Raw genomic sequence first — 26,897 nt, forward strand, 5'->3', positions numbered from 1 at the left:
TCTGACAAAGAGCTCTATAGTTCAGTGGGCCTTACCTGTCAAAATGAAAAAAACAGTTTCGGTTGAATGTCAAAGGCGCTTAAAACGAGACTCTTTTGCTTAACAAGCCGAACTGTACAAACGTTGCCAAGAATATCAAGCTAAGACCTTGATGGAAACTTATCATTATTCCAATAAAGGGTGAAGCATCGACCTACATTGTTTTCATTGCAATGCTTTAATGTCTCATTATTATACACACGTAAATGTTTGTATGGTTATCACACACAATTTGTAATCTAGAGGTCACCGGGTTTTATTTTCCGCCAAGGAAATTGAAGAAAGTGTCGGTTTCATCTTCTTGGTTCTTTCGGTAAAGTCACGTAGAATGGCAATAATAAAATAATAAAAATAAAACATAATAAAATACATTTTTTATTATGTTTTATTTAATGTTTTATTTCGATTTAAAGCTTTCGTGACTGCAGGGATTCATCTTCTTGGTTCTTTCGGTAAAGTCACGTAGAATGGAAATAATAATAATAAAAATAAAACATAATATAATAAAACATAATAAAATTATTATTTTATTATGTTTTCTTTTTATTATCTTACGGTAAAGTCACGTAGAATGGAAATAATAAAAATAAAACATAATAAAATAAAACATAATAAAATTATTATTTTATGTTTTATTTTTATTATTTTATTATTTCCATTCTACGTGACTTTACCGAAAGAACCAAGAAGATGAATCCCTGCAGTCACGAAAGCTTTAAATCGAAATTTAGTGTCGGTTTCTTAAATCATCTCACCTCTGTCCACCCAGGTGTATAAATGTAGCACTCCCCCAACATTCGATGAGCAGGTTGTGGTGGGCGATGGGGTAAAGTGTGGGCCCTCCCACCGCCTACGAGACGTCCGGCCCAGTGTGGACAAGAGAGGCAAATATCCTCGAGCGGGGCACTCAAGAGCCCTCTCTCGTGGAGGCACTTCTGCCAGCAGTGGCGTGAGCAAGCACTTGCGGGGCCGCGCCTTTACCTTGTTTACAAAAGGCTGCTTTAGCAATAATATCATAAACACAAGACTAACACAAAGAAAAACGGTGATTTTTGTTTAATCCTACGTCATCTTAAAATTACAAATGTGTTGATTTGCTTGTATTGGAAGTTATTTCAAGTGAATTCCATTTTGAAGCAGACGATACAGATTTAAAAAAACACATTTATTTAATACAATGAAAATACGTACAATCTGCAATCAACGGCATTTTTCGTTGCGTTCAATTGCAAGCACATAAACACACACGCACACAAAAGCATTCCATTGATATCTACACAATGTATATATAATCCTGCCTTAATCATATTATTCGTTTTTATTTTCTCTAACATGTCGACGGTACAGTATTTACAAATTATATATCCTAACCAGCCATGCATAATTAGCAAAAAGCATGTTGGGAGTTTTCATATCGAGTTTTACATATTGCACATGCAACACAGCGTCAGGTTAGCAAATACCGTATCAACTATCACGTAACACTGGTGGACCTGAGATTACCACTCAGATGTATGCAGGAGAGCAGGTCAAGTAATTGTTATGTCCATCCCACAATAAGCTTGCACAGGACCGGGATTGCATTTTATATACCGCAGTTGAAAATGGCCAGGAACAAATGGACGGAAACGTGATGTACATCTTACGTTAGCGACGCGTTATTTCTGCAAGTCCCGATGTACGTGATTGACTCATTCTAATCAAGGTCATCTCTTGTATCCGTGCGGTCAACAAGGCGACGTTAACCAAGGGATGGGTGCTATGCGGCTTTCTCGTCTGATACCTCGTGAATACCGTAAACACGTGACCCTGTGCGTGTGTGTGTGTTGTTGTGCGTCGTGCAGTGGTGACGGCAACTCTGTAGAATGGAGGCTGTTAGGCTGAGCTATAGAGAAAGTGCTGCGATGATTGGTATTTACTTTGCTTCAGACAACATCATTCGGCAACGCGAGGGAGAAGGTGAACATTGCAAGAGAAGGTTTCTGTCCTTCGCTTGAAAGTGCGGGACAAAATTTTACGGTCAGCAAAAGAGTGGCCAACGTTGCATAAACGACTCATGTCCACATATTTACATAACCAAGGCTTTTGAAGTCGAACTAAATAAGTAAACATTGCACGTACATTCAATTAGATGTGACATTTTTTTTGGCACATGTTTGCATATTTATAAGTAACACCGTGAATATGCAATAGTTGTTTTTATGTAAGGTTTAACATGATTTCACTTATCCCAGAGAGGCAATGTAGGCAAGGGTTTGTCAAAAATAGTGAGACACGATGTTTACTTTGACAAATATAATAAACATAGTTATACATCCTAGTGACAAAAAAAAAATTCGAAATTTGACATTTGAACATAAAGCCACTGTAAAATTACGATCATTATCCTAAACCCACTGGGGGAAATGTAAGAGTAACGCAATTTTATTAAAAAAATGTTTTTCAATGATATAGACAGTAATCTGTTTGCCGGTGGGAAATGTTATATTAGAGCAATTAAACCTGATTGTACATTGTAAATATAAACGGCGTGGTTGGTTAATGAATCGCTGATAAAGAAAGATGTGTATATAAACGTAATATGGTGCTAAAACATTTTTTATAGAAAATTAAGATAATTTCCAAAGTTTTTTCCCTCCGGTAACATGATTGGGACGGAGCTTGAAAAAAGACGATGAGCGTTAAGTGCGCGTGTGGATATCGTGCAAACCTGCACGGAGCAAAACACTTTGTAAAGTAAAGCACGACGCATTGAAATGCAACCAATTTTGCTCGAAAAACAAACATTCAGTTACAGCATAGCTGCATTTAATACAGATGAATTCTTACAGCACATGCAAAAACGCCCAATATTTAATAAAGATCAGCCGAATATTTACAAATGATCCCAATGACGGTACTCTAACGACACCGTTGTTGATTTTTTTCAAAGGCGGATGAACCATGTACAATAAACATGGTGAAGTATCCGCGGGGATGCAGATGCAAAGACATTAATCAACGCTCACCACCCTGTCCATCCCATCGGCTCTTGCGCAGAAGAGGCCTGCTGGAAGCAAATCTAGAGGGGGGGGGGGGCGGCGGGAGGGGGGTCACGTTTACCCGCAGCCTCCACAAGTTAAACATCCGCCCTAGTTGCGCTTTCATCCTTGCTGACTACGCTCACTAATTCGCTCACTAATACCGATTTTTTTTTATCCATTGTACAACCGGGCCAGGACGGCGTCGCTCAGTTGGCGCACACGGTTTGCTTTTCCACCGCGGGAAGCCAAGCCGTGCCGCCGACGGTTACACGCAATGAACAAGTCCCACAAGCATGTCGGTGACGCCGTGACGTTGTCTCCTCACACGGTATGCGGACTGACGTCACGTGCCATGATGCGCGTGGGTGACTCCCGTGTCCTCACACCGTGTACCGACGGACATACACACACGCACGCAAAGGATGCGTAATTAGCCCCGCACCTGGCCCTGCTTGGCCACGAGCTAGATTTACATGCGCTGTGGAGCCGCTACGTCACGGTCTAGTTCTGGCTCGGCACAGCACAGCGAATATCAAATGGAATACCATCCGTAACCATGAGAAGCCCGTGCTTGCTTGGCATGGATGTGCCAGTTGGAAAGGGATAGAATCAGTTATCAGCCGCCCTCGCAGCCCCTCGCCGCCCCTCGCCGCGCGAATCTCAGTTGACGAGGTGCCACATGGCGATCTGCTTGCGCGGGTTGTTCACCATCTCCTCCCAGTGCTTGCCCTCGAGCCCGCCGGCACGTGCGCCCACCACGCAGCGGCCCAGCGCGGCTGCGCGCCCGCTGCGGTCGTAGTTGACGAGCGCCAGCTCCAGGGAGACGTTCTGCAGCTGCTTGAAGGGCACCTCGAACATCACCACCTCGTTCCACACCGGGTTCAGCTTGTACTTGACTCGCTTGGTCTGCTTCTTCTTCATGCGCGTGCCCTGGTGCCAGAGGCTCATCTTCACCGACAGGTCTGTCGGGAGACGGGGATGGGCATGGGGGAGATTGATAAGAAAGGAAGATTAGGTTCAAAAGTTTTCGCCGTGCCATCAGGCATGTGATTTACACGAGTGGCATGAAGTCAAAAGAGACAATTAAGGTGGCATTCATCTCCACTGGCAGCCCTAAGCCGGTGAAGGATATTTCGCATTCACTGGATTAGACCAGCGGCTCTGTAGACTGGCTCTGTAGCGTGACCTTCAAGGGAGGGGTGGGTGGGGGGCGTAACCATATTGTTGCTGGAAATAACGGGTGCACTTCTTCAATTGGGCTATGAGTCAATTCAGCTTTTTTGGTATACAATATTTAGATGGGTGAAAGATTATCAAGGTTTATCATCGGTTTACTTTTGTTAAAACCACGGTTGTTTATATGTATACATTAGAACATGAAGCCCTCCATCAAGCCACTGCTGGATGAAGGCCTTCGCACACAACGGCGGTCACGGGAGTGCCAGTCAGTGCAGGTTGGTGACAGGAGGGGCCCATGACTGGTTCCACTGATGTTAGCCATGGTTGATGATTAGTCTCAGACTCGCAGGTTCGTAGCGCAGTGTGCTAATAAACACTCCACTATTCCCCCTCTCAGTGTACACATTGCAAGTTTAAAACAAGGCTGTGACCAAAAGTTCATGTCACGCACTTTGCGCTGCTTAATCGTATGCCAGTCACGTGTGTGGAAGTAAGACTAGTTAATTGCAGTGGAATGTATATTCTGGAAAAGCGTCAGATGTGTAATAATTTTACACTCTCAGTCGATAAATCAGAAGGCCATAGGACCTTATTTAATATTCTTGTTTATTATTCTAAACTCTGCATATTCGAAGCAATGGGATATCCTATGGAATATAAGCAATGGAATATACATTTTTAAAGTTAAACTGTGTATTTGAAATTATAAGAAAAAAAGGCTACTTTTTCCAAAAACTTTGTAATGCAAAAAGTTTTGGGCATTTCTGAAAATAAATACTTGAGCAAAAATGTCCATATCATAACATATACACGTAGATTTATTGCCACGGATATAATTCAAATTGCACGGAAGTATATGTTTCGGTGTTAAATTATAACGCGGAAGAGTGCGATTACTCATACATCTACATTTATGGGATAGATGTTATGAATAACTTTGCCTTCCATGCTGCAATGTGGCTCTCTCAAAAAAGTGGCAGGATAATTACACATAAATCCCAACATGTCTGGTTTACATTACCATCCACTTGGCCCTGTTTTGCTCTCAAAATCAACGAGCATGCGAAATTTTCAATGTAAAGAGGAGAGCGCATACAGACTGGCCGCTTTGTCTATCACAGCCATAGAACTAAAGCCACTGGCTTTTTCAGCAGGACCAGTTTCACGACCTTAGACGTACACTCATACCTGTCAACCCCTTATCAGTGCCTACCTTATTGTGGTACATTAGGAATGGACCTTGTGTAGCAAGGGAGTAAAGGGTGGTTCTGTGAAAGTCCTGATGTGCTGTGCAGTGCATCAATGCATGTGTGTATAGCAGCATGTGATGCCGGAGTTTGGCCTGTAGGTAGCTGGCATGGTTAATGAATAACCGCACTTGTACACCAGTCACGTGGTTAATGGCGACTCGGTTGAAGATTGCTGTGTGTGACACACGTGCTGTTGCATTTTACAGATTAGCCACAATAAATGTGTTTGCCCTCGATTTGGAGCACCTACCCACGCCCTTCATTTCGAGTGTGCAACATTATTACAGACCAACTCAGACCTTATTGGTCACCTCGTGCCCTTCTAATCCCAACGTTCATCCTACAAAGTCCCATCACAAGGGAGAAACGCAAACAAATAGACAAAAAAAAATGTTATAGCCCGTATTGAAACGACTGTACGCCGTATGGACCTGAAAACTCAATTTTGCTGTACAAGAATACGGGGTAAGCCGTATGGGTTGGCGCGGTAATGACACTTTAGACCCCGTAAAAAGACGTGGGCCATTGTCAGATAATTAATCATCCAGTGCTCTTCTTACCGAGGCAGAGTGTGTCAACCAATTAGGAATGTAATTCTGAAATAAATGTTTTAAAAAATCTCAACTTTCTTGATCAGAGAGAAATGCTTGTGAAAATAACACCTGGGTGTTGGACATCGTTAAACAAAGTTACTTTTTTTCATACAACCTTGGATCATGAAGATGCGTTCACGTGTGTGTACAAATGAAACCACTGGCTGATTTGCATGAATAACCCTTTGTTTTTCAAGCCCTCTTGATGTATGAATGTTGAGCTTCTTCTGGACCGTTACGTAGCCAAGCGTGCTAATCAGAAATGATGATTGCATACGACACATATTCTTGGTCAGATTTGTTTCACTTTGAAAGTGAGGTTGCTCAATTTTTGTGATTGCCCAGCCAGTGTGCTGTGAGGTATATAAAAATTACGTACAGACAACAGAAATTGAATTTTTTTTAAAAGAACTACGACGCGTGCGTGCGTCTGTTTTGGGCACCAGATGACAAACGAGCACTGCGCCTATCCTCTCTTGGCCACAGTCGTATAAGCTCCTTTTTTTATAAAAAAAAAATCAAAGTATCATCTTTATACTATTGATTGGCTGCTGTGGTGGGCGTGCCACCCATTGCACAGCGATGATTGATATCAGAGTCTGTCATTGCTCTCTGTGCATGTGCGCAAGCATTCGCGCACCGCCCTCCAATTAGACACTCGTGCTGGCCCCAAGATTTATAGTAAAGTTACAAGCGAAGGGTCTATAACAGGGGTCGGCAACCTACGGCTCCGGAGCCGCATGCGGCTCTTTACGGGCTGCTTCTTGACGATATGTACGTATGTACAGTATGTACTCAGATGCATTGCGGCTCTTGAAATACTGAATTTTGTACCGAATTGGAAAGAAATGGCTCTTCTTGTTATTTTGGTTGCCGACCCCTGGTCTATAACATCAGGAGTCAACTCTTGGCCAGAAGTCCGCAGTCAATCCCTGTATGTCTTTCTAATGGTCATGGTAGGTAAATCTTTATACTGGTAGGAACCACCTGGTTCCACCACTCCACAGGGGATTATTGTGTCCGTCCGTCGTGCATCCTAAAAGAGGAGGGGTGGGGCTGGGTAGAGAGGGGAGGGGAGGGTGGGAAGGGGCTTGGTGGAGCTGTAGGGAGAGGCTGGGTGGGGAGGGGCTGGGTGGGGAGAGTGGGGCTGGGTGGTGGGTGGGAGGGGTGGGGCTGGGTGGGTAGGGGCTGGTCACCCCGCGGTGCCCTTATAAAACTCAATGTTTAACCTACTCATGCCGGCTTGTGCCCGCCCTCACAGTCGGTCATATTTGCGGAATACACCACACCGCCGTTGACCCTGCAGGCCATTGACCGAGCAACCCAACGTTCCTACCAGCTCCCTCCCAAGGAATGTGTTGCCCAAAACTGCACTGTACACCTCCGATTAGCACGGTTGGCTACGTACGGCGCAAAAGAAGTTCAACATATGTACACATGTTTTGCTGTCATACGTTGGAAATGTCATCATGATTCAGTACGAGCGCCTGGTCAGTGATAAAAGCCTTGGCTAGCGTATCGTGCCAAGAAGGCCTTAGAGCAAGTGGAGGATTTTGTGCTACACGGTGATAAACACTGTCGACAAATATATGCAAAAATCAATGGTTAAAACGTCCTTTGGTAAACACAAATGTGTACATGTAGGTTGTTGGCAAAGAACCACTGGCTGAAATCTCAGCCAGCTGTAGACTTGTCACAATAGGCAATGTAAATGATGATGGTGGCGATTGTTTTGCTTTCTATTTTAAATTTAAATGCGGGACGGAACCCTCCGGCAATTCCTTGAATTGTCACGGTCGAATAGGGAAATTGAATTCAAGAACTGATCATTTGCTTCGACATTGTGGTGAACGGTAGTTCCTCTCGATGGTTTCAGGGGTGATGCGAGTCCATTACATACAACATAGAAAAATCGAAAAAGTAGTATTTCACACGTGATTCAAATCACGTGTCCTGAGCTTAATCGTTGGTATTGATACATCAATGCATCGAATCACCGATAATGGCTATGCTCCAACTAGAGCTGGGACAATTAGTCATTAAAATCCATTGATTAAACAAGAAACATTCAAATCGACTTTTTTGGGATCAGTTACTCAGGCGCTTCAAAAAATGGCTGCCACCCCGACATCTTCGCTCCTGAAGGCAGGAAACCCCTATAAGCCACGCCCAGCGTGACACAGCAGCCAATGATGCCATTGTCTTCAGCAGGTCTTGTCAATGACCTCTCCAACCAGCGGCAAATCTTAGAACAGAGGTGAGATTTTATTTTTTTCCCCCCAACGATTTTCGCGTTATTCGATCAGTAGAGTAATCGATTACTTGAATAATCTGAGAGAGAGAGCCCTGCTCTACTCGTAACATCATTCACCAAAATAAACCTCAGTGCGAGCTTGACATCCACTAGCCAGCACGCCCAGACCAGCGGAACACACTCGAGTCGGTGCTCTTGACGCACCGGCTTCTCGCACTGCAGACAGCACTTTAGTTATGCCAAATTGAGAGAGCGAGCCAAGGGGGGATTTGTCGTCGGCACGCTGGCTCCGTTTCAATCGCCGGGCAAGAGCTCTAATGCACTTTTCTAGGAAAAATCGTAATTCATTATATGACCTTACAAATGTGCCGCTCTGCGAAAATCTGGGTGACTCATTTGGATAATTGAGGTAGCATTAATCTCAATGCCTGAACCCGCGGCCGAAAATAAAATGCTCAGAGGGCGCTGTTTTTGCGAAGGCACACGCGATTTCACTTTGGAAAGTGCTCTCATAAGAGAGGCTAAGATGTAATGCATACCAATGAGGTACATATGTGGTAGGTACAATGTCAGCGATAAAATTCTTCAGTGCGGAAAGATGAACAGTGACCACTGCTTCAGCGCAGGTTGTAAAACGTTATGATTTTATGATTGAGATGTATCTTTATCTTTGAAGATGATTAAAGGCTATGCATGGAGACTATGTACAATTCATAATCAATGTTTTTGGGTTTAGATCGCGTTTATTTATAAATGTGTCGTAACCCTCCACCACCCGACACAGCCAATCAGTAAAAATGTGTCACGTTGACAAAGACAAATAGTTCACTGCTTTAGCCCACCGGTGTGTTGAAGCCACAACATTTACAAATTGTACTGATTGGCTGTGTCGGGTGGTGGAGGGTTACGACACATTTATAAATAAACGCGATCTAAACCCAAAAACGTTGATTATGAATAACATTGGTCGCGAAAGCCTACGTGTTAAACTGACTATGTACAATATTGTGATCACTGTGTTATTATAGTCCAGGGGCGAGCGCGTTCCGAAGCAGATGTGGCACAATTTACAAAAACTTAAGATGAGAACACAGCATGTCCATCGTAAGTGGAATGTATTCCACAAATTTGAGGCAATGGATCTGGCCCAGGCAGCGATGACCTTGATTTTTTTTTTTTACAATGTAATTTAAGGAGGAGTGATGACACAGTGGTTAGCACCATAAACCCAGTGACCTGGGCTCAATTCCTGGCCACAGCTGTCATCAGTAGCCAAGCCCACCAGTTTATAATTTTGAATAGATATATAAACAATGCCTATGATCAAGATTTCACAAGCTAAGCATGTTTAAGCCTGGATAGTGATTGGATCAGTGACCGACATGAATAAAACTCATGGTGTGGGCTTCTGTGGTAGCTACATTGTCAAGAGAGCAGTCCGGAAAAAAAATGTTTTTTCTACTTTGGTATAATCCGATGTCTAATAGTCCCCACCTTCATAAACCCGTATAGACCAGCGTGGTGAAGTATGGTAAAATAATCCCCATTACCCGAATGGTGTGGGATCAGGGGAGGGGGGGGAGGCCCTCATCCAGAAGGGAATTGACAAAAGGAGGTTTGTACGTGTACATACGAACAATACAATGTGGATTTACAGAGCGTCTACAACTGTACATGCAACGGCATCGCAAGACTTCGTGCAATTTAGTTTTTCTTCCCCCCCTCCCCCCACCATGGAAATCGCAATGCCAAAACGTTAGCCCGTTAAGTACTTTCCTGGTACATGGCAGTGTCAATGATGATGGTGGTGAGATGCCCTCACTGGGGATGCGCGGTGGCTCTAGTTCAGGCAGGCAGTGCATTTTGGACTCGGGGTTTGTGCTTACGGGTGACATGAGCAGGTTGATTAATTAATTCGACTTCTTGGTTCTTTCAGTAAAGTGATGTCGAAGGGAAATAATAAAATAATAAAAATAAAATATAATAAAATAATTCTCACGACGTTTCGGCCACAACGCAAGCAGCCGTCCTCAGGTGAAGACCAGCGTTTGACGCTGTCTCCCCGACAGACCTGGTCTTCACCTGGTCTTCACCTGAGGACGGCTGCTTGCGTTGTGGCCGAAACGTCGTGAGAATTATTTTATTATGTTTTATTTGAATTATTTTATTATTATTTTATTATTTCCCTTCTACGTGACTTTACCGAAAGAACCAAGAAGATGAATCCCTGCAGACACGAAAGCTTTAAATCGAAATTTAATAAATTCGAGTTTCAATCGGAAGGCAGAGGAAACGGCGAACGTGCCGGCGACTGCTGGGCTGCCGGCCAGAATCTGTCCTCCCTGGAGGATGCGTGAATTTATTTGGCAAAGGAAACCTGAAGTGAATCTGACTGGCCGGGCTGACCTGGAGCCGTTGTAAATCCCCGGCACCTCGCGCATTCGCTTAACCGTGGCACGTGCGCCGTGGTGCGGGCGGCCAAGTGAGGCGTGCTACCCACCAGCGCAGTCTTTCAAGTTCCCAGAGTTGAGGCTCCTCGCTTTCATCAGCACCACCACCAAGCGGTTGGCAGTGGGCAGATACCCGATCGCAAACAGCAGCTCTCCCACATTGATGTCCCCGTCCTGGTTTTTGAGAGACACGGAGAGATGCACGCATATACAACAGCGAATAATAGAAATTGTTGATTTAAAAAAAAATCGTGTTGGTACTCAATTGCCGCTCCTGTTTAAGGTTTCCTGGCTTGGTTGAGAAGTTGGGATTATGGTCTGGGGTGTGTAGACCTACTGGACTCATTTCTCCATTGTGATGACTTTTTCGTTGTTTGTGCCTTTTGCTTTGGTGCCATTTTTTTATTTAGCTTGGTAGTAGTATTTTCGTTTGATTGGAAGTAGCTGTATATAGGATTTAGTTCTTGCATATAATTAATGTACAGCGTTATGGGACGCAATTAGCATGAATAACGCGATATAAAATGAAGTATTATTATAAAATCGTTGAAATAAGAAATGCAAGGATCGTTCAAGTTGAATCTCCACTTTTGTTATAGATTATCATAAAAGAATGACAACATTCACACGTAAAAAGCAGTCTGGGTATTTCCAAGATGACAGAGAACAATGTGCTGTGTGCTAGCTTTGTCAGATGAAGTTTCTATCAAAGGAAAATGTCCAACAAGTTGAGGGGCGGTGTCAAACAAGTGGACATTTTCAGGAGGTTTTATATACAGTTTGGTAAAATGTGGCTCCTTAGCAAAAGGGTGTCTCATTGGTGGAAGTTTTAACAAGTAATGTGAATTTGATAGAAAGGTAATGATGTGAAAGCAGATATCCTGAAATAATTCTATACCGCTGGAATTTGGGCATTTACAGCAGCAATGGGACAATACGTTTGTGTAACAGGAATATCTTTTAAAAAAATAGGGACATCTTCATTAAATTCACTTTACTTTCACATTTTCTAGAACCACCTTGTAGAGAGAGGATGAACTGCTGTGTCTTAAAAGTTCAGAGACAGCTTTTCAGTCACAGTTGTGACAACTACGTCTGATGTCTTCCGTCCCAGCGGCTTTATTAAGTAGCCAAGTGGCATCGCATAGAGTCATCGTCAAGGAGCATAAACCATCATGCAAACTCCGAACATCCTCACAGCAGCGGATTTTGGCTAACCATCGAACGAAGATGGTCACCGCATCGCGTGCTTTCAGCTGCGCTTTGGGCGCCGTCTGGAACGTTCTTCCTCCCGAAATTAGGAAGCCACTGGAGCTATGCACTTTTAAATCTAGATTTTAAAAACTAATTTCTTTAGAGCAGCTAGGTTGCGTTTAGTTTGTCGTCCTTCCCCCGCATCTCCAATTAGCACGGTTGGCTACGTACGGTGCGAAAAAAGTTCAACATACATACATACAATGCTCCTGGCGTTTAAAAATAAAATGTCCTGAAAGCAGGGCCGCCCCAAGGTTACTTGGTGGCCAGGGGCTGGAGGCCCGGCATAGATTGCTGCATCAGGCCCAGGCCCACTTTGGGGCTCTATTCTGTGTGAGGCCCACGGAATGTTGCCCCCTTGACCCCACCACTCTGGACGGCCCTGCCTAAAGCCAAATGTCCGGTAAATTTTCCATCATTCCCTCCATAACTCTGTCACTTGCGCTTTACGAAGCTACCAATCAACCGTCACCAATGCACGAGCAATGTACAGGGTGCTTGTGGCCCCCAATTAATTCTCAAAAAACGTAATGTTTTTTTTTTGTTAAGTAAGGTTTAATTTGAAACAAATATAAATATGCAAAGGAACAAAAAATGTCAGGGATCAATTAATTGGGGGCCGCAAGACATCTGGACTAGCCTGTGGAGTGGCTGCGGTTCGTCGCTCTCTTTTTTAAAGGCGGATGAAATAGGCAAGAGTGAGGAGAGGGGGCGGGGGGGAACGGTTTCAAGACGGGTTAAACCAAATCGCGTCGTCTGAGCAAACCAAATTGGCGACGCTCGAGCCGAATGAACAATACAACACGCTCTACTTTCTGCGTACACGCAGAGCTTGCGTCGATCTTAAATGGGGTAACATTTGTCAGCTCCGTCAGCGTGCAGGTTGTTTCAGGCCGCGTGTGAAATGAATCAGATGATGGACAGTTTGTGTCACCCCTGTGGCAAAGCTAGAACGCTACATCTCACAATATGCCTCGCAAATGATGAATGTGCAGTGGACTTCGCGCGCATGAGGATCTGTTTCCTAAAAGTAACAAGGAACGAGAAAAAAATCATGCCTATGCACGCATAACTGCAATCGCTCTCTGACATGCACTTGCCCAGGATTTGTTTAATCAGCAGTTATAACGGTAGCCAGGTGCGCAGGCAGTAGGACATCCGTGGGCCACGATGAGCCCGTGGGGCTCAGAAAGCAGCACTGCCTGGGGCGGGGTGGGGTGCCTTTCAGCTTGGCGAGCCGGGATGCCAAGGCGGGGGTCTATTTGGCGCTGGTTTGCATCTCCGCGTTGTTGCCAAACCCTCCCTTGATCAATTCGGTCGATTGTCTATAGCAAGGGGGCGGGCAGGCAAAGTAATGAGAAGAAGCAATTTTCGAATTCGGGAGAAAAAAGAAACTCAATATTACAAAATCCGCAATGCAACGTGGTGAATATGCGACAGTGGTGCTGGTTAAATAACGGTCACGAAACGGTCCTCGAAGAGCCGCATGCGGCTACGGAGCTGCAGGTTGCCGACCCCTGGTCTATAGCGCGAGTACTTGAATGACAACACGACTTTACAATGAATGTTCAATCGCAGTGCCCTCCCCATTGCGGACGGATGGATGTACGCATGCACGCATGTTGAACTTCTTTAGCGCCGCACGTTGCCAACCGTGCCAAATCGGAGGTGCGGGACGGTCAGAGCTAATGCACGGAGCATTCTCGTCCTCGGTCGGAACACCTTCAGTTTGAAAGCGTTAATACCGTGGCGTCTCCCCCTCCACCGACCGCACGCACACTAACGTACTCGCTCTAACGCCTTGAGGTCCACTGAGGTGCTCCGTCCCGAGTGGACGTCCACGTCCGCGAGCTTCAGCCGGATGTCGCCCACGAAGTTGCAGCGGGAGAACTTGTCGAAGTCGTAAAGGGACAGGATGAGCGTGCTGTCGGTCAGCTCCTCGCAGGTGAGGTTGAAGGTGAAGGCCTCGTTCCAGACCGGGTGCACCGTCTTCTGCTTGACGGACGTCTCGCCCTTCTGGCACACGGTCTTCGTGTAGAGGCTCAGGACCACGAACGGGTCGCAGAAGCCGGCCTTATCCGTCTTTGGAATCCCCGAAGCTGTGGATTTAAAAAAGAGAAAGAAAGATGAAGTACAATAATTCATTAACTGATATCGAGACACGGTGAACCAATCTGTCACAATCTTGCAAGGTCCTGCGATGTGGCAATCCACCTAACACGTGTACAAGAGCTGATTTCTTCCCATGGTGGATGTCCTCTGAGCACATTCCAGTCCTCGGCTGCCATTATTCTTGCCATCATTATTTTTCATCGTACACCATCATCCCTTCTAGCGAGGTTTGACGGCTGATAGTCAAGGATCATTCTGTGTATGTATGTTGAACTTCTTATGCACCGTACATAGCCAACCATGCTAATCAGAGGTGCGAGGGTAGGACAACAACAAACTTAACACACCAAAAACAGTTCTAAAGAAATTCGTTTTCAATTTAGATTTAAAAGGGCATAGCTCCAGTGGCCTCTGAATATCGGAAGAGTGTCACAGACGGCCGCAGAAGCGCATTTGAAAGCACGCGATGCAGTGACTGTCTAATTATCACACAAAGTGGATGGCATTGTGTTTTGGTGTTAACGTCGTCCATCATCATTACCAACATCACCATCATCAGTACAAATCGTATTTTGGGTCTCAATTCCCATACTGGCTTGTAGTACTTCGTTACGTTTGTCGTTGCGGCTGAGGATAATAATGAGTAGGATGGTGATGACGATGATGTTGATCAAAAATGTTCTCGCACCTTCGATAATGACGACGCGCAATTCGCACGTGTGCTCGGTGTACTTCAGCGAGAAGTGGAGCTTCCCCTTTGACCTCCACACTTCTGTCTCTTCGCTGTCACCTGGCGGCTGCTGCTCTGCCACGCTCGCAGAAGTGTCGCAAGACCCTGAAAAAACACAAAGCAAGCGAATAAACAACCGCTTGAGCAGGTACTATGGTATTATGTGACGATGGGGAGATGTTATCTCCCTCGCCAGGTATACAGGAGGTCGTAGGTTCGATCTCGACCCTGTCACCTGCTGTATATTTGGAGTTTTGCATGTTCTTCCCATGGCAGCATAGATTTTACTCTGTGTCCTCTGGTTTTTCCCTCCACATTTAGAAAATACGTTTAGAGTATTTGGCTGCTGATATCCATTTCCACGTGATATAACACTTCGTTGAGCTATCATTTGTGGCCAGGTCGTTTCTGAAAAAGATCTATATAGCTCAGTGGGCCTTACCTGGTGATAAAGAATATAGTTTCATAGTTCTTAACGTAAAGCCAAATGAGCTCTGCGATGTGCTTTCTGGTTGCACTGCGTATTGTTCGGCACGATGTCCGACCTTTCAGTTCCCGAATAAGTTCCCCAGCACATGAAAGAAAGCTTCAAACACCATGCCAAACAACACGAGGTACAACCCGAAAACGCATCAGAGAGCTGAACAGCACAACTACAAAAGCCTACGGAGTGGTAGGCAATATGTCACCACAGGCTGGCCATATAAGCCCTACTTGAAAATATTTTTTTCTTTCGCTGTTGTATTGCAGTTGTGCTACTGGCACAACTTCGTAAGATAAAAGCCCTCGGAGACATTGTCATGGAACCCAGTCCCAGCAGCACTCTCACTCCTGAGCCGCCCAGTAGCATAGCACGTGTTCATTTGGTCACAATATCATCGTGATGATCATCTCGTAAAAATAATATTAACAACGTTTCTACAGACGCTTTCCATTCCACTGCAGGATGATGGCCTCCCCTCCATGATGGTTTTTGGACCACACTCCACCTTGCTGGGTATCGATCTCCACCCACTGCTGTTGGCCATAACGAGAAACTCAAACTCAGGTCTCCAAGTTCACAGTGCAGTGCGTGCAAACCCCAGCGCCACAACTCCCTGCCCTGCACATCGAATGAGAGTGCAAAAAAAAACCACACATGGCAGTGCTCGTACAATACACTTTCAGCTCTTCCCTCATTGGGTAGAACACGAAATAGAAACAAATAATGCATCTTATGAAAGGAAAACAGGTCCACGGTTAACAAATATACAGCACTGCCAGTCATGGCATCATCCTTTATTCACTGCGGAGCGGTTCGCGTGTGCGTCACACCGTTTAGCGGAGGCTTTCTTTTCATTGACCTTTACCTATCACTGACGTGCAACACATACTGTTTGTCATTCAGGGTATGCGCCGTTCTGGGTTAGCGCTGCAAGGAGTTCACGATCGATATATTGCAATTGTCTATATTTGATGGCCACCGTGTGCACAGTGAGTAATGTCTCCCCCCCCCCCCCCCTCCACCACCTCTCTCTCTTTCTCTGTGCTTATGTAACTCACGTGTAGCTCACACGCGAGTTCACTTCTCTCGTCAGCCGGCACGCGGGACCTGTATTTTTTTTTAACCGCCGTGCTCTAATAATTTGTGTTTATTACAGGGCACTAATTCATTTGGCCATTGAATGAGATTTCAGCTGACTCGTCGCTTTACATTTGTGAGCGTGTAGGAGGTTCTTGTTGTTCTTGTTGTTGTTCTTGTTTTTGTTGCTCTTCGTGCTTTATTTATTACAGCAATGTTATACGTGTCACCAATTTGGGAGAGCAGAGAACGTTGCGGTGAGAGGTTGGAGCTGTGTCCGCATTGCTGCATGGCTCAGAGAGATGGACTTTTAACGACAAGCAAATAAATACAAAATAATCCCCTGGCCTTTTGAGTACGGCTGAATGCAGAGGATGCCAGAAATGTCATGGGAGCGAAGGGGGCAAGCAACTTAGAAGTTCAGCCTAGAGCATGACAGGAACGATCTGTAGGTATATTGTGCAGGAAGAGGCTTTCAGGTGGACGGTATACATGTGTCGGATGGAGGAACGCGGGTTACAGGCAATCAATTGGAGTAGCACTCAGCAGTCAGTGACCAAAGGCGAGACCGCAAGCCAGACAGTGGTGAGAGCAGATGTTGAATGTCGGTTATTGAAGGAAGTGATTGTTGGGTGTTTGTGGAATAAGTGGCATTGGCCATTAAGACTTCATGACCTAACGTTACGTGTTTAATTACACCACCAGTCTTTGACGTTTGTGGAAGACCAATTTTAGTCTAAACATACATGTATCTTTCTTTAGAGTTTTTTTGTAATGCGGATGCAGGCTATTCTCAAATTATATTCTCATTTTTGTTGCTGTTTTGGAGAAATATTGTAAATTATGATTATAATCTGCTGGTAGATTTGTGCCAGAATGTTGAATTTCCAAAATTGGCTCAAAGATATAAATTGGATATGTGTGTTGTCCCATTATTGCTTGAGCAGGAAACCAATTTTACTTTAAATTAACAAGTCACATTATGTTTGGTTCTGTACTTTGACTCAAATCCAGCTCCGATAATTAAAATATCAGTTTGATTCAATACCACGAAAAATTACTCTCGTGCAGAGCCAGCGCGAAAGTGCTGCCCCCTACTGTGTGGGCCCGAGGTCACTTGAAGGAAGCTCGGAGGTAGCTCTGTGAAGCCTGCTTCCGTGGGCCATTCTCCAAGCACAGGAGTTGTACTGCTGTGCGAGGGCTCCAAACGAACATGTCATCTCATGACAATAATGGCGATGGCGATAACACGATGGGGGAGCAAAATGACGGGGAAAATGTCAAAAGCGAAATTCTTAAAGAAAACAAATCTAGGTGCCGGACGCAATGGGAAACGAACCCTGGCGCAGCTTCCCCGCGACGCTATCCACCCTCCTGTCTCCGCGCTCCGCGCTGCGTTGCCGCGAGCCGGCCGGCGACTCCCGGCCACCGCACGCACCGGGGCCCGCCTCGCCGCAGAAGTCGGAGGTCTCGGGAGGCCCCCAGCGGGGGGCCGCGGCGGCGGTGTTGGTCTCCGCGGTCGACTCGTGCCGGGTGAGCAGCTTGGTCGCGGTGAGCGTCCCCCGCGGTGAGCACACGAGCGGCTCCTTGGGCACGGACGGGGGCTGCACCGTCTCGGGAGGCTTCTGGTCCAACACGACCTGCTGCGGGATCGACATGGTGCGAGTGCGGCCTGCTGTGAGAGGGGCATCGTGTGTGTCCGGACCCCTTGCGACGTCGTGATATGGTCGGGATGAATGTTTCACGTGAGCCCCGCTCTTGTAGGCCGTATTGTTAGTTCCGTAATACAGAGGGGGGGGGGAGGGTTTGTTGGGTGTGTCGTCAATCCGCCACCACCCGACGCAGCCGATTAGTAAGGTTTCGTTACGTAAACAAAACGTGCCAATTAGTCACTACTTCAGCACACCGGTGTGTTGGAGAGTAAACCCACAACATTTACAGTTTGAGTACGACGTTTCGCTGGTGATCACAACCAGCTTCATCAGGCGATTTGCCAGAATTGTGAAGAAAGTCTTCCTGTTTCGGTCTTGCTGATATTACCACTGTGAGCCTATCAGGCACGAAGATCAGAGGGTGGGTTAATTTAGTCATTTTAAACGTTTCATTAGAGTGAGATCGTGCAAGTACGGCACGGTAGTGAAACTCGGGTGGGTGTCCACCTGTCCTGGGAATTGCGTAAATTTTCGTAAATTTTCGTAAATTTTCCCGGGACATTCAAAGTCAAGTCAAGGGGGGAATGGGGGGGGGGTTGTCCAGTTGCATAACAATGGGCCGCTGAGGACAATGCGTTTACATGGAGTTAACCCCTCTTCGGGCATTGTATGAATCTTCTTGCCATGATATACGTCTGGGTATCAGAGGTCGCCAAGCCCAATGTGAGTGTCACGTTGGCCCAGTACGAGAGGAGGACGAGGAAGGCCGGGGGTGAGAGCAACGTTGTACAAGAGCGACTTGTTGCGAGTGGTATGATGCACGTAACAATCGGCATATTCTGTACCCGGAGTGACAGCAATGGAGAGCAAAGACAAAGATCACCCGTATAGCCTGAACATACTGTTGGGGCAAGTGCTGTGAGCCGGCACGGCACACGAGGGGGTGTGTGGTGATATTTACACATCATACCAGGTACTCATTTGAGGCTGGGTCGACCTAGGGAGACCTATGACCGGTTCAGATAATCGTCCCTGGTGTTGGTGGCCGTGAGCGGGAATTGAATTGGGGTCGCCGGGTTCGTAGCGCAGCACATAAACCACTACATTACAGCTCTCCAGCAATGGAGACAAAACCAAGACAAAGATCCCCCGTATAGCCTGTAACAGACTGTAACAGACTGTAGGGGCAAGTGCGGTTAGCAAGTACCAATAAAGGCCGGCACGGCACACGAGGGGGTGGGTGGCCAACAACACCACGCCCGGCCGCCTTTGTCTCCCTCGTGGCGATGTTTACACATCACACCAGGTACTCATTTGAGGCCGCGTCGACCTAGAGGAGACCCAGGACCGTTTCAGATAATCGTCACTGGTGTTGGCCGTGAGCGGGAATTGAACTCGGATCGTAGGGTTTGGAACGCAGCGCGCTAACCGCTACACTACCGCTCCCCACCAGCAATGGACAGCACACACACAAGCACACACACGCATACACGCACACACACGCGCACACACACACACACACGTGCACACACACGCACACACACACACGCGCATACACACACGCACACACACACACGCGCACACACACGCATACACACACACGCACACACACACGCGCACACACACATACACGCACACGCACGCACACGCACACAGGGTCTTATTCACTACTGGCTTCAGTCCAAATGGCAATGAACCCCATAAAACGCACTGCCTAGGCATACCATCACCACGTTTGTCTTGTTAGACTATATATACACTGTGTCAATTCTTAATCGATTAATGAAGTCTATTTTGGTGATGAAGAAATGTATGTAAGGTTCGCGTTTTAGTTTCTTTAACCAGGTGAGAATTCCAGAGGCCAGGCTAGTCACAGATGCTATAGTAAAACGGAGTTATCAAAATGACAAAAGCAAAACTAATTTTTTAAAAATGTGAGCAATGAAGCGAACAGAAGTCAGAAAAAAAAACAACTCCGTCACATCAAACAAGTATCTAAAATACTGCACAAATATAATTCATATCAATTAAATTCGCACGTGCGTCGTGGCCATTTTTTAAAATTGTTTTGCAAGTGTTCGTCTACTCACCACTGGTGACAATATCGAGGCATCGCGTGGGCTCGCTCCTGCGTGGTAAGCATGCAAACGCAACCCGTGTCTGTTTTAACACCTTTTGCAAAGAAACAAAAATGTTTCCATAATAGAGTTCAGCACACCGGTGTGTTGCAATTGTGGGTTTACTCTCCAACACACCGATGTGCTGAATTAGTAACGGATTGGCATGTTTTGTGTACATGACAAACCTTACTAATTGGCTGTGTCGCGTGGTGGCGGGTTTAACGGCACATTTATATTTACGCGATCTTGTATAAACCGAATTGTGGGTTTACTCTCCAACACACCGATGTGCTGAATTAGTAACGGATTGGCATGTTTTGTGTACATGACAAACATTACTAATTGGCTGTGTCGGGTGGTGGCGGGTTTAACGGCACATTTATATTTACGCGATCTTGTATAAACCGAATTGTGGGTTTACTCTCCAACACACCGATGTGCTGAATTAGTAACGGATTGGCATGTTTTGTGTACATGACAAACCTTACTAATTGGCTGTGTCGGGTTGTGGCGGGTTTAACGGCACATTTATATTTACGCGATCTAACCGAAAACACATCTATGTATAATATTGGTCACGAAAGCCTACTTGTTAGACGAAGCATTTTACTTCGAAGGTTTGTTGGTTAAAATAGATATTACTACTATAGTGTATTTTATTTAAAGTGATTACTTATTCATTAAATTTACTTCATTTTCGCACAGGGCTTGTTATCTGCCTTTTTTAATAACAAATATAGCAGGAGGTGTCGGCATCTCATTTCCTGTATAAACCGAATATTTCTGTGGTCAAAAAGTTATCACAACTAAGCCGAGGGAAGTCCTGACTACATATCTTCGATTTCTTTTGAATGGGAGCTATCAATCACACATGGATAATGTGTATATTATATTCACTACCATGAAATTATTTCAATTTTCTACGAGACGGCTCTCGATGGCCGTTGTATGCCATGCACTATTTTTCAGATTTTTCACAAATGTTTTTACGTTAAATAAATAACGAGAATGATTGATGTACATTTCATCTTAGATGCGTGCAATATTGAGTCGTGCAAACGTAATTTAGATGCAATCGATATTTCCCCGAAACGAGTAACTTCGCATAGCAGTGGAGATATTACTTTCCACCCACGGTAACAGCATGTTTTTAATCACGCATACATGCGTGGTGAAACTCTGCGAACAACAAAAACTACCCCGCAAATTCCAAGATGAGCTGTCTCTTGTGACCGAGGAACAAGCGACACTGGAATTGCGATGGAAGGTCAATTTCCCAATGTGCCACCTTTGTTGTTGTTGTCTAAACTCCGAGCCAGCCATTCCCTTGATTTAACACAAAGGCGTCCACATCTGAAAAGCGCGCGTGCGAGTGTTGCCCAAACCACACTTCACACACGAGCGCTCAGCGTGTGATGGACTTGCAGCTCATATTTCACCTTACAGGTCATGGTTACCGGATTTGGTTGTGAACAGTAAACCTGATTGCACGTACCATAAACGAGACTTGTAGTAATACGAAGTAGACTTACTCATCGGCGATCATTTGTAAAAAGGAAAAATGCACACGTCTGTGCACACAGCTATTATCGCACAAAGCACATTAAGGAAATGATGACACACCACGCAAGGACAAGCCTGAATATCCAATGCGCCTCGCAAGCCATCAACTCATGTAGCTGTATCATACACTGTACTGTACATTATCTGGATTATAAGACGCACGTTTTTTTCTCCCCTAACATTTGTGATCAGATTCGTACACACTGTGTTGAACACCGGGCACACGTTTTAAGTCGCGTCTTACTTTCCCGGCGGTCTCTTTAATCCAGAGAATGCGGTGTATACCTTGGTTCGGTCGTACATGTCGTCATTACCCGTGGCACAGACGTCGTGTTATGTGCCCTATGTGAATACTATATAAGAAGTACGTTTAAAACTTAGCCTCCGTGGCCGGAGATCAGCATTGCATTGTGAATATATGCACAACCAAATTGTAGTGCAATAGTAGTTCTTTCACAACGTCTGGCCACTGCGTTGGTCAAAATACCCTGTGGAGGGAGCTGTTTGTGGCTTGCTCGTAGAGACATTTCAGGGCTGCCACCTTGATTAATAATGCTAGTTTGTGGCGCCTTGCCTGTCGTATGAGAACTTGCAATACTTTTTAAATGCTTTATATTAAGTTCGCTTGCTTGCTTGCGTGCTTGCTTGCTTGCTTACGACCGTGCAAATCTTTCGGTCGTTTTTTAACCCACTTCCCGTTATCCAATCGAGCTGACATTTTGCACACAGACTCGTTGTGCGAGACAATTAATGTTCGTGAAATTTTTTTTTCTCCAAAATTTTACACTGTTTAGGGAAAACAAATTAAATATTAAATTACCAATTTCTTAATACTGGCAGACAATCATCTGACCCATAGGTGGCAGCCATCTCAAGCCAGAGGAAGAGAGGACTCTAGCCGCCACGCATATAAAGGATTTATAGTGAAAAACTTTGTTTTTACTGGTTATACTTATTCTATGTCCCCTTCTCTATTGAATTACCTGTAAGGCGTGTGTATAATTAAAGTCAGTGCGCACAGATACAGCAGCCTTGGTAATTCAGCGCATTAGCCACGTCAGCAAGTTGCTCTTCAATTGGAATAAACTGAAAATTAAAACGCACATCTTGTCATTTCAAGTGGTGAGCCTGCCGATATCAATTATATCATCGGCAATGACCCTTCATCATAGCACAGAGGTATTGCCCGAAACGTTGCACATTATATATGTCTCATGCACCACTGCCAAAGAAGCAGCAGCATTACCAACCACCGATTAACAGGGTTGACTACGTACGGTGCAAAAGAAGCTCAACATACCTGCACGTACGTACAACCAACTTGTCCAATTTTAATTGTGGGTAAGGCACAGGCGAATTAATCTGTACAACTCTGTGTGGCGTGTTCCTGGCCGCTCCTCCGGTAAAGCCTTGTTGACGGGTACACCAGCAAGCGCAGCAGTGCATCAAGCTCCGACAAATTGCCTGCAGTGTTTGGCTAGAAAATGTGCGCCTTTATACCTAAAGTACTCTCGTACGGCAGGGCTTAATTTCGACCGGGTCCGGAAAAAAAATATTTCCGCTCCCGGCTCACCACGTCCAGTATACATCGTGTGGCTATTTGTCGCTTTGACACCTACGCGGTTAAACTGATAGCGATGCGGGAAATGTTCAGTAAGAAATTCATCCGTGACGATGCATACTATACGTGGCTAATATTCCCCTTAACTTTCAACCTGTAAATACCTAGCGAAACATCAGTAACTTCACCTACGTGACTTTACCGAAAGAACCAAAGAGTATGGATTCCTGCAGTCACGAAAGCTTCAAATCAAGATTGGATGCATCTCAGACTTGTGTCATCCGGCAACATTGACTATTGCAATATGTAGCGGCTAATGTTGTAATAGTCGATCCCTTTAACGTGTCAAATCCCCCCTTGCCCCCATCACCAAGCAGTACATTTGAGTATCCCACCGTTATTCAACCAGCAGCTCATGAGTGGTGGGGTAAAATGTGGTTTCTCACATCTACTCCTCTAAGTATGGTCAGTGTGGAAGAGTAGGCAGAATACCTTATTGGGGTGGTGGGGGGGGGGGGCTCCATAAAGCGCCCTCTGGCGGAGGCCCATCCGCCAACAGCGGCGTAAACAAGCAACTGCACTGCTGCACCTTTATCTTGTTATTAACATTCTAATTGCGGCTGCAAAATAATGAATAATTTTTCACGCATTAATTGGAACGCTTACAGCGTGACATGCAGAGTCCATACTCAACAGATAATTAAATAATGGATTCTCCCTCCGTTGGCGTCACCGCACCAAAAGAGAATATCTCTTATTCGGTCCGTCGGCCAACTGACCTTCCAGACTCGTGTTGTCAACCAGCATCATTTGTTTTCAACACGCAAACTCTGGAGGGGTTTCGCAAATCTTCTGAGAATCATCGGCACAGAGTCAGTCTTGCTAGACCAAGGGCAGAATAAGATTATTTTTTCTTCAGAATCAGAATATTAATTTATCCTAGGAGGAATCCGATCAGCTATGAAGCTTTTTATTCACAGATTTCCAGGAGGCGGGGCTTACCAGATGTTATTGGGCAAGGGCGCGCTTATTTATGCTGAACGTGTAATGTAATACCCTCTTTTTTTATTGCCTCTATGTGACCAGCAGTAACTTTTGAATTGCGATATTGCAGTAGGTCTATTAATTTTTACTGTACTGCGGGGTCAATGTCGTCTCCCCTGTGGCATCGATGCTGACGGTCGCGTGCCCCGCGTGTGTTTCTGTGTTTGCAGTTCTCCGTGGGGAGCGGTGGTGTAGCGGTTAGCGCTACGCTGCGGTACAAACCCGGCTACTCGAGTTCGATTCCCGCTCACAGGCCAACACCGGTGACGATTATCTGAACCGGTCCTGGGCCTCCCCTAGGTCTACTCAACCTCAAACGAGTACCTGGTGCGGTGTGTAAACATCGCCACTAGGGAGACAAAGGCGCCCGGGCGTGGTGTTGAACACCCACCGCCGCGTGTTCTGTGCCGGCCTTCATAGGTGCTGCTCGCTAACAGCACTTGCCCAAACAGTCTGTTCAGGCTATACAGAGAGATCTTTGTAGTTTTGTTTGCAGGTCTCTGAGAGTGGACACAACCCGCTGTGGCATATGGATCAGCAAAAAATAAAGAAAACCCATGGTCATTAACACAATCAAATTGTAACGAAACATCTGAGAAGTGTTGCAACGAGGCACGGCGAGATGCATGCTTGGGAATTACATTGAGAGATAAGTAAGAGGAACACGTGGGTCGCAGATGACTCCGCAGGTGAACGACATCGTTCAAACTGCTAATTCGGGTGGACTCGGGCGGGCGAATTGCCCGATGATGCTGGATGCAATTACCAGCGAAACGTCGTACTCAAAATTGTAAATGTTGTGGTTTCACGCTTCAACACACCGGTGGGCTAAAGCAGTGAACTAATTTGTCTTTTGTCAACGTGACACTTTTTTACTGATTGGCCGTGTCGGGTGGTGGAGGGTTACGACACATTTATAAATAACGCGATCTAAACCCAAAAACGTTGATTATGAATAATATTGGTCGCGAAAGCCTACGTGTTAAACTCGGGCGGGAGACGTTGCGAGAAGAGTCGATGACCACTGGGTCAAGAATAATGACGAAGTGCCGACAAGTGGGGGGGGGAGGATGGCACGCGTCTGGGAGTTCGCCCACCGAAAGTCCACGGAGCGATGAAAACAGACTTTTGTATGCAGGGTGCTCGGTGGATTGTGTACTCTAGATATTATCGCTGGGTCGCAAGAGATGGCAAATGCTCGGGCACCCTGTTATCCAACAGAGGATGGTTAGATGGCTCGTGATTATGACAATGGCGATTACGATCATTCACGTTATGAATGGGAATTGATCAATAGCGTGATTTTTTCAAAATATTCCGGAGAAATGAATACGTTACACCTATCAAAAAAGATTGGTACGACTTGGAGGGTGGGTGGGTGGGTGGGGGGAGACTTTTCATCCAGCAGTGGATTGAGCATGACTGATGATTCCGAGGACGACGATGACAGAGATCATTACTCACGGGTAGGGTCGAGGTCACGGTGATCTGCGTCGGGTCGTCATCGTTGTCCTTGGGTCTCGACAGACACTTGCACAGGGCCAGGATCACCGCCAGTCCAGCGCCGGTCCCCAGCACTGACCCCAGCAGCACAGCGGCCAGCACCATGGTGGCTCAAGACTGTTTAAGGAAGCTTTGGGCAGCCGCTAAACAACTGTGAACCTGGTGCGCTTGGCAGCCACTGCCTTGGCTAGAAAACGAAATAACAAACAAACACAACAACACAAAAACCCCAATAAAGCTGCTCGCAAAACAAAATCTGCTCTTCACTGTTTACATTGGCAGGGCCACGCCAGGCGTTCGTGCGCAGCCATATAGCTGTGTTATAGCTTAAGGTGAAACTCTACTGAGACGGGCGTAGAGGACGTGTCGTTGTGAGTGGATGACTTCGGTAATGCGATAGATTCCAGCTCGGCGGAGGGGGGCTGTTGCGCTGCGCGATGCGGCTCGGGGTGGTGGGGAGGCGGGGGGAGCTCCAACAAAAGGGTTGGCTCGTGGAGTGCAATCGACGCAGGCTCATTCAGAAAAAGCTCAACGCACGCACCGGCACACATGCACACTGACACAGAGAGCGAGAGAGAAGCCCTCAACACCACCACCACCACCCCCACTCGTGTCCTGCGGGGTGGGAGAATGTGCGTCACTGTGCGGGCTCCCCACCAACCCGCCCACGCTCCAAGCCCATACAAGGAGTAAGCAGTCGAGATGCTGAATTCCCTCCTGCACACCAAAGATCCCCCACCAGCCCTCCCATCCCCTCCGTGTAGCCTTTAACGGATTGGTGGGGCAAGTGCCGTTTGCGAATAGCAGCCAGCCTTGTGTGCTTGCACAGCGCGCTGGCTCGCACCACGACCGTCCGCCTTTGTCTCCCCGGTGCCGATGTTTAAACATCGCACACGGGTAACTCAATTAAGGCTGAGTCGACCGAGTGGAGGCCATCACGACCGGCTCAGATATCCGTCATCGATATCGTTCGCGAGTGGGAATCGCGCAGTGCGCTAACCGCTGCGCC

At 46.1% G+C, this 26,897-nt stretch overlaps 1 protein-coding gene across 2 annotated transcripts; it reads right to left on the minus strand.

Annotated features, from left to right (window-relative positions):
* Positions 1–1,223: 1,223 nt before the first annotated feature.
* Positions 1,224–26,431, minus strand: SYT13 (synaptotagmin 13). Of its 2 annotated transcripts, none has more exons than XM_061566733.1 (6): positions 25,850–26,431; positions 17,785–18,085; positions 14,843–14,989; positions 13,831–14,141; positions 10,839–10,962; positions 1,224–4,024 (listed from the first exon to the last, which is right to left on the minus strand). In XM_061566733.1, the coding sequence occupies exons 1-6, from the start codon at positions 25,991–25,993 to the stop codon at positions 3,723–3,725; spliced, it is 1,329 nt and encodes a 442-aa protein (XP_061422717.1). In that variant the 5' UTR covers positions 25,994–26,431; the 3' UTR covers positions 1,224–3,722. The 2 variants fall into 2 exon arrangements, with proteins under 2 accessions (XP_061422717.1, XP_061422716.1); XM_061566732.1 differs by having other exon boundaries at positions 17,785–18,088.
* Positions 26,432–26,897: the final 466 nt, after the last annotated feature.

This window comes from Lethenteron reissneri, chromosome 37 (genome assembly GCF_015708825.2).
Source record: "Lethenteron reissneri isolate LAM-NWPU_2019-01 chromosome 37, ASM1570882v1, whole genome shotgun sequence".
In the NCBI taxonomy this organism is placed as follows: Eukaryota; Metazoa; Chordata; class Hyperoartia; order Petromyzontiformes; family Petromyzontidae; genus Lethenteron; species Lethenteron reissneri.

What these genes read in the sequence shown, in the direction of transcription:
- SYT13 (XM_061566732.1), bottom strand. Translation starts at nt 25,993, where the DNA reads ATGGTGCTGGCCGCTGTGCTGCTGGGGTCAGTGCTGGGGACCGGCGCT. An exon ending in CCGTGACCTCGACCCTACCC is followed by an intron (nt 18,089 to 25,849) that starts GTGAGTAATGAT and finishes TCGATCCCGCAG; the next exon opens with CAGGTCGTGTTGGACCAGAA. An exon ending in CGCGGGGAAGCTGCGCCAGG is followed by an intron (nt 14,990 to 17,784) that starts GTTCGTTTCCCA and finishes GTGTTTTTTCAG; the next exon opens with GGTCTTGCGACACTTCTGCG.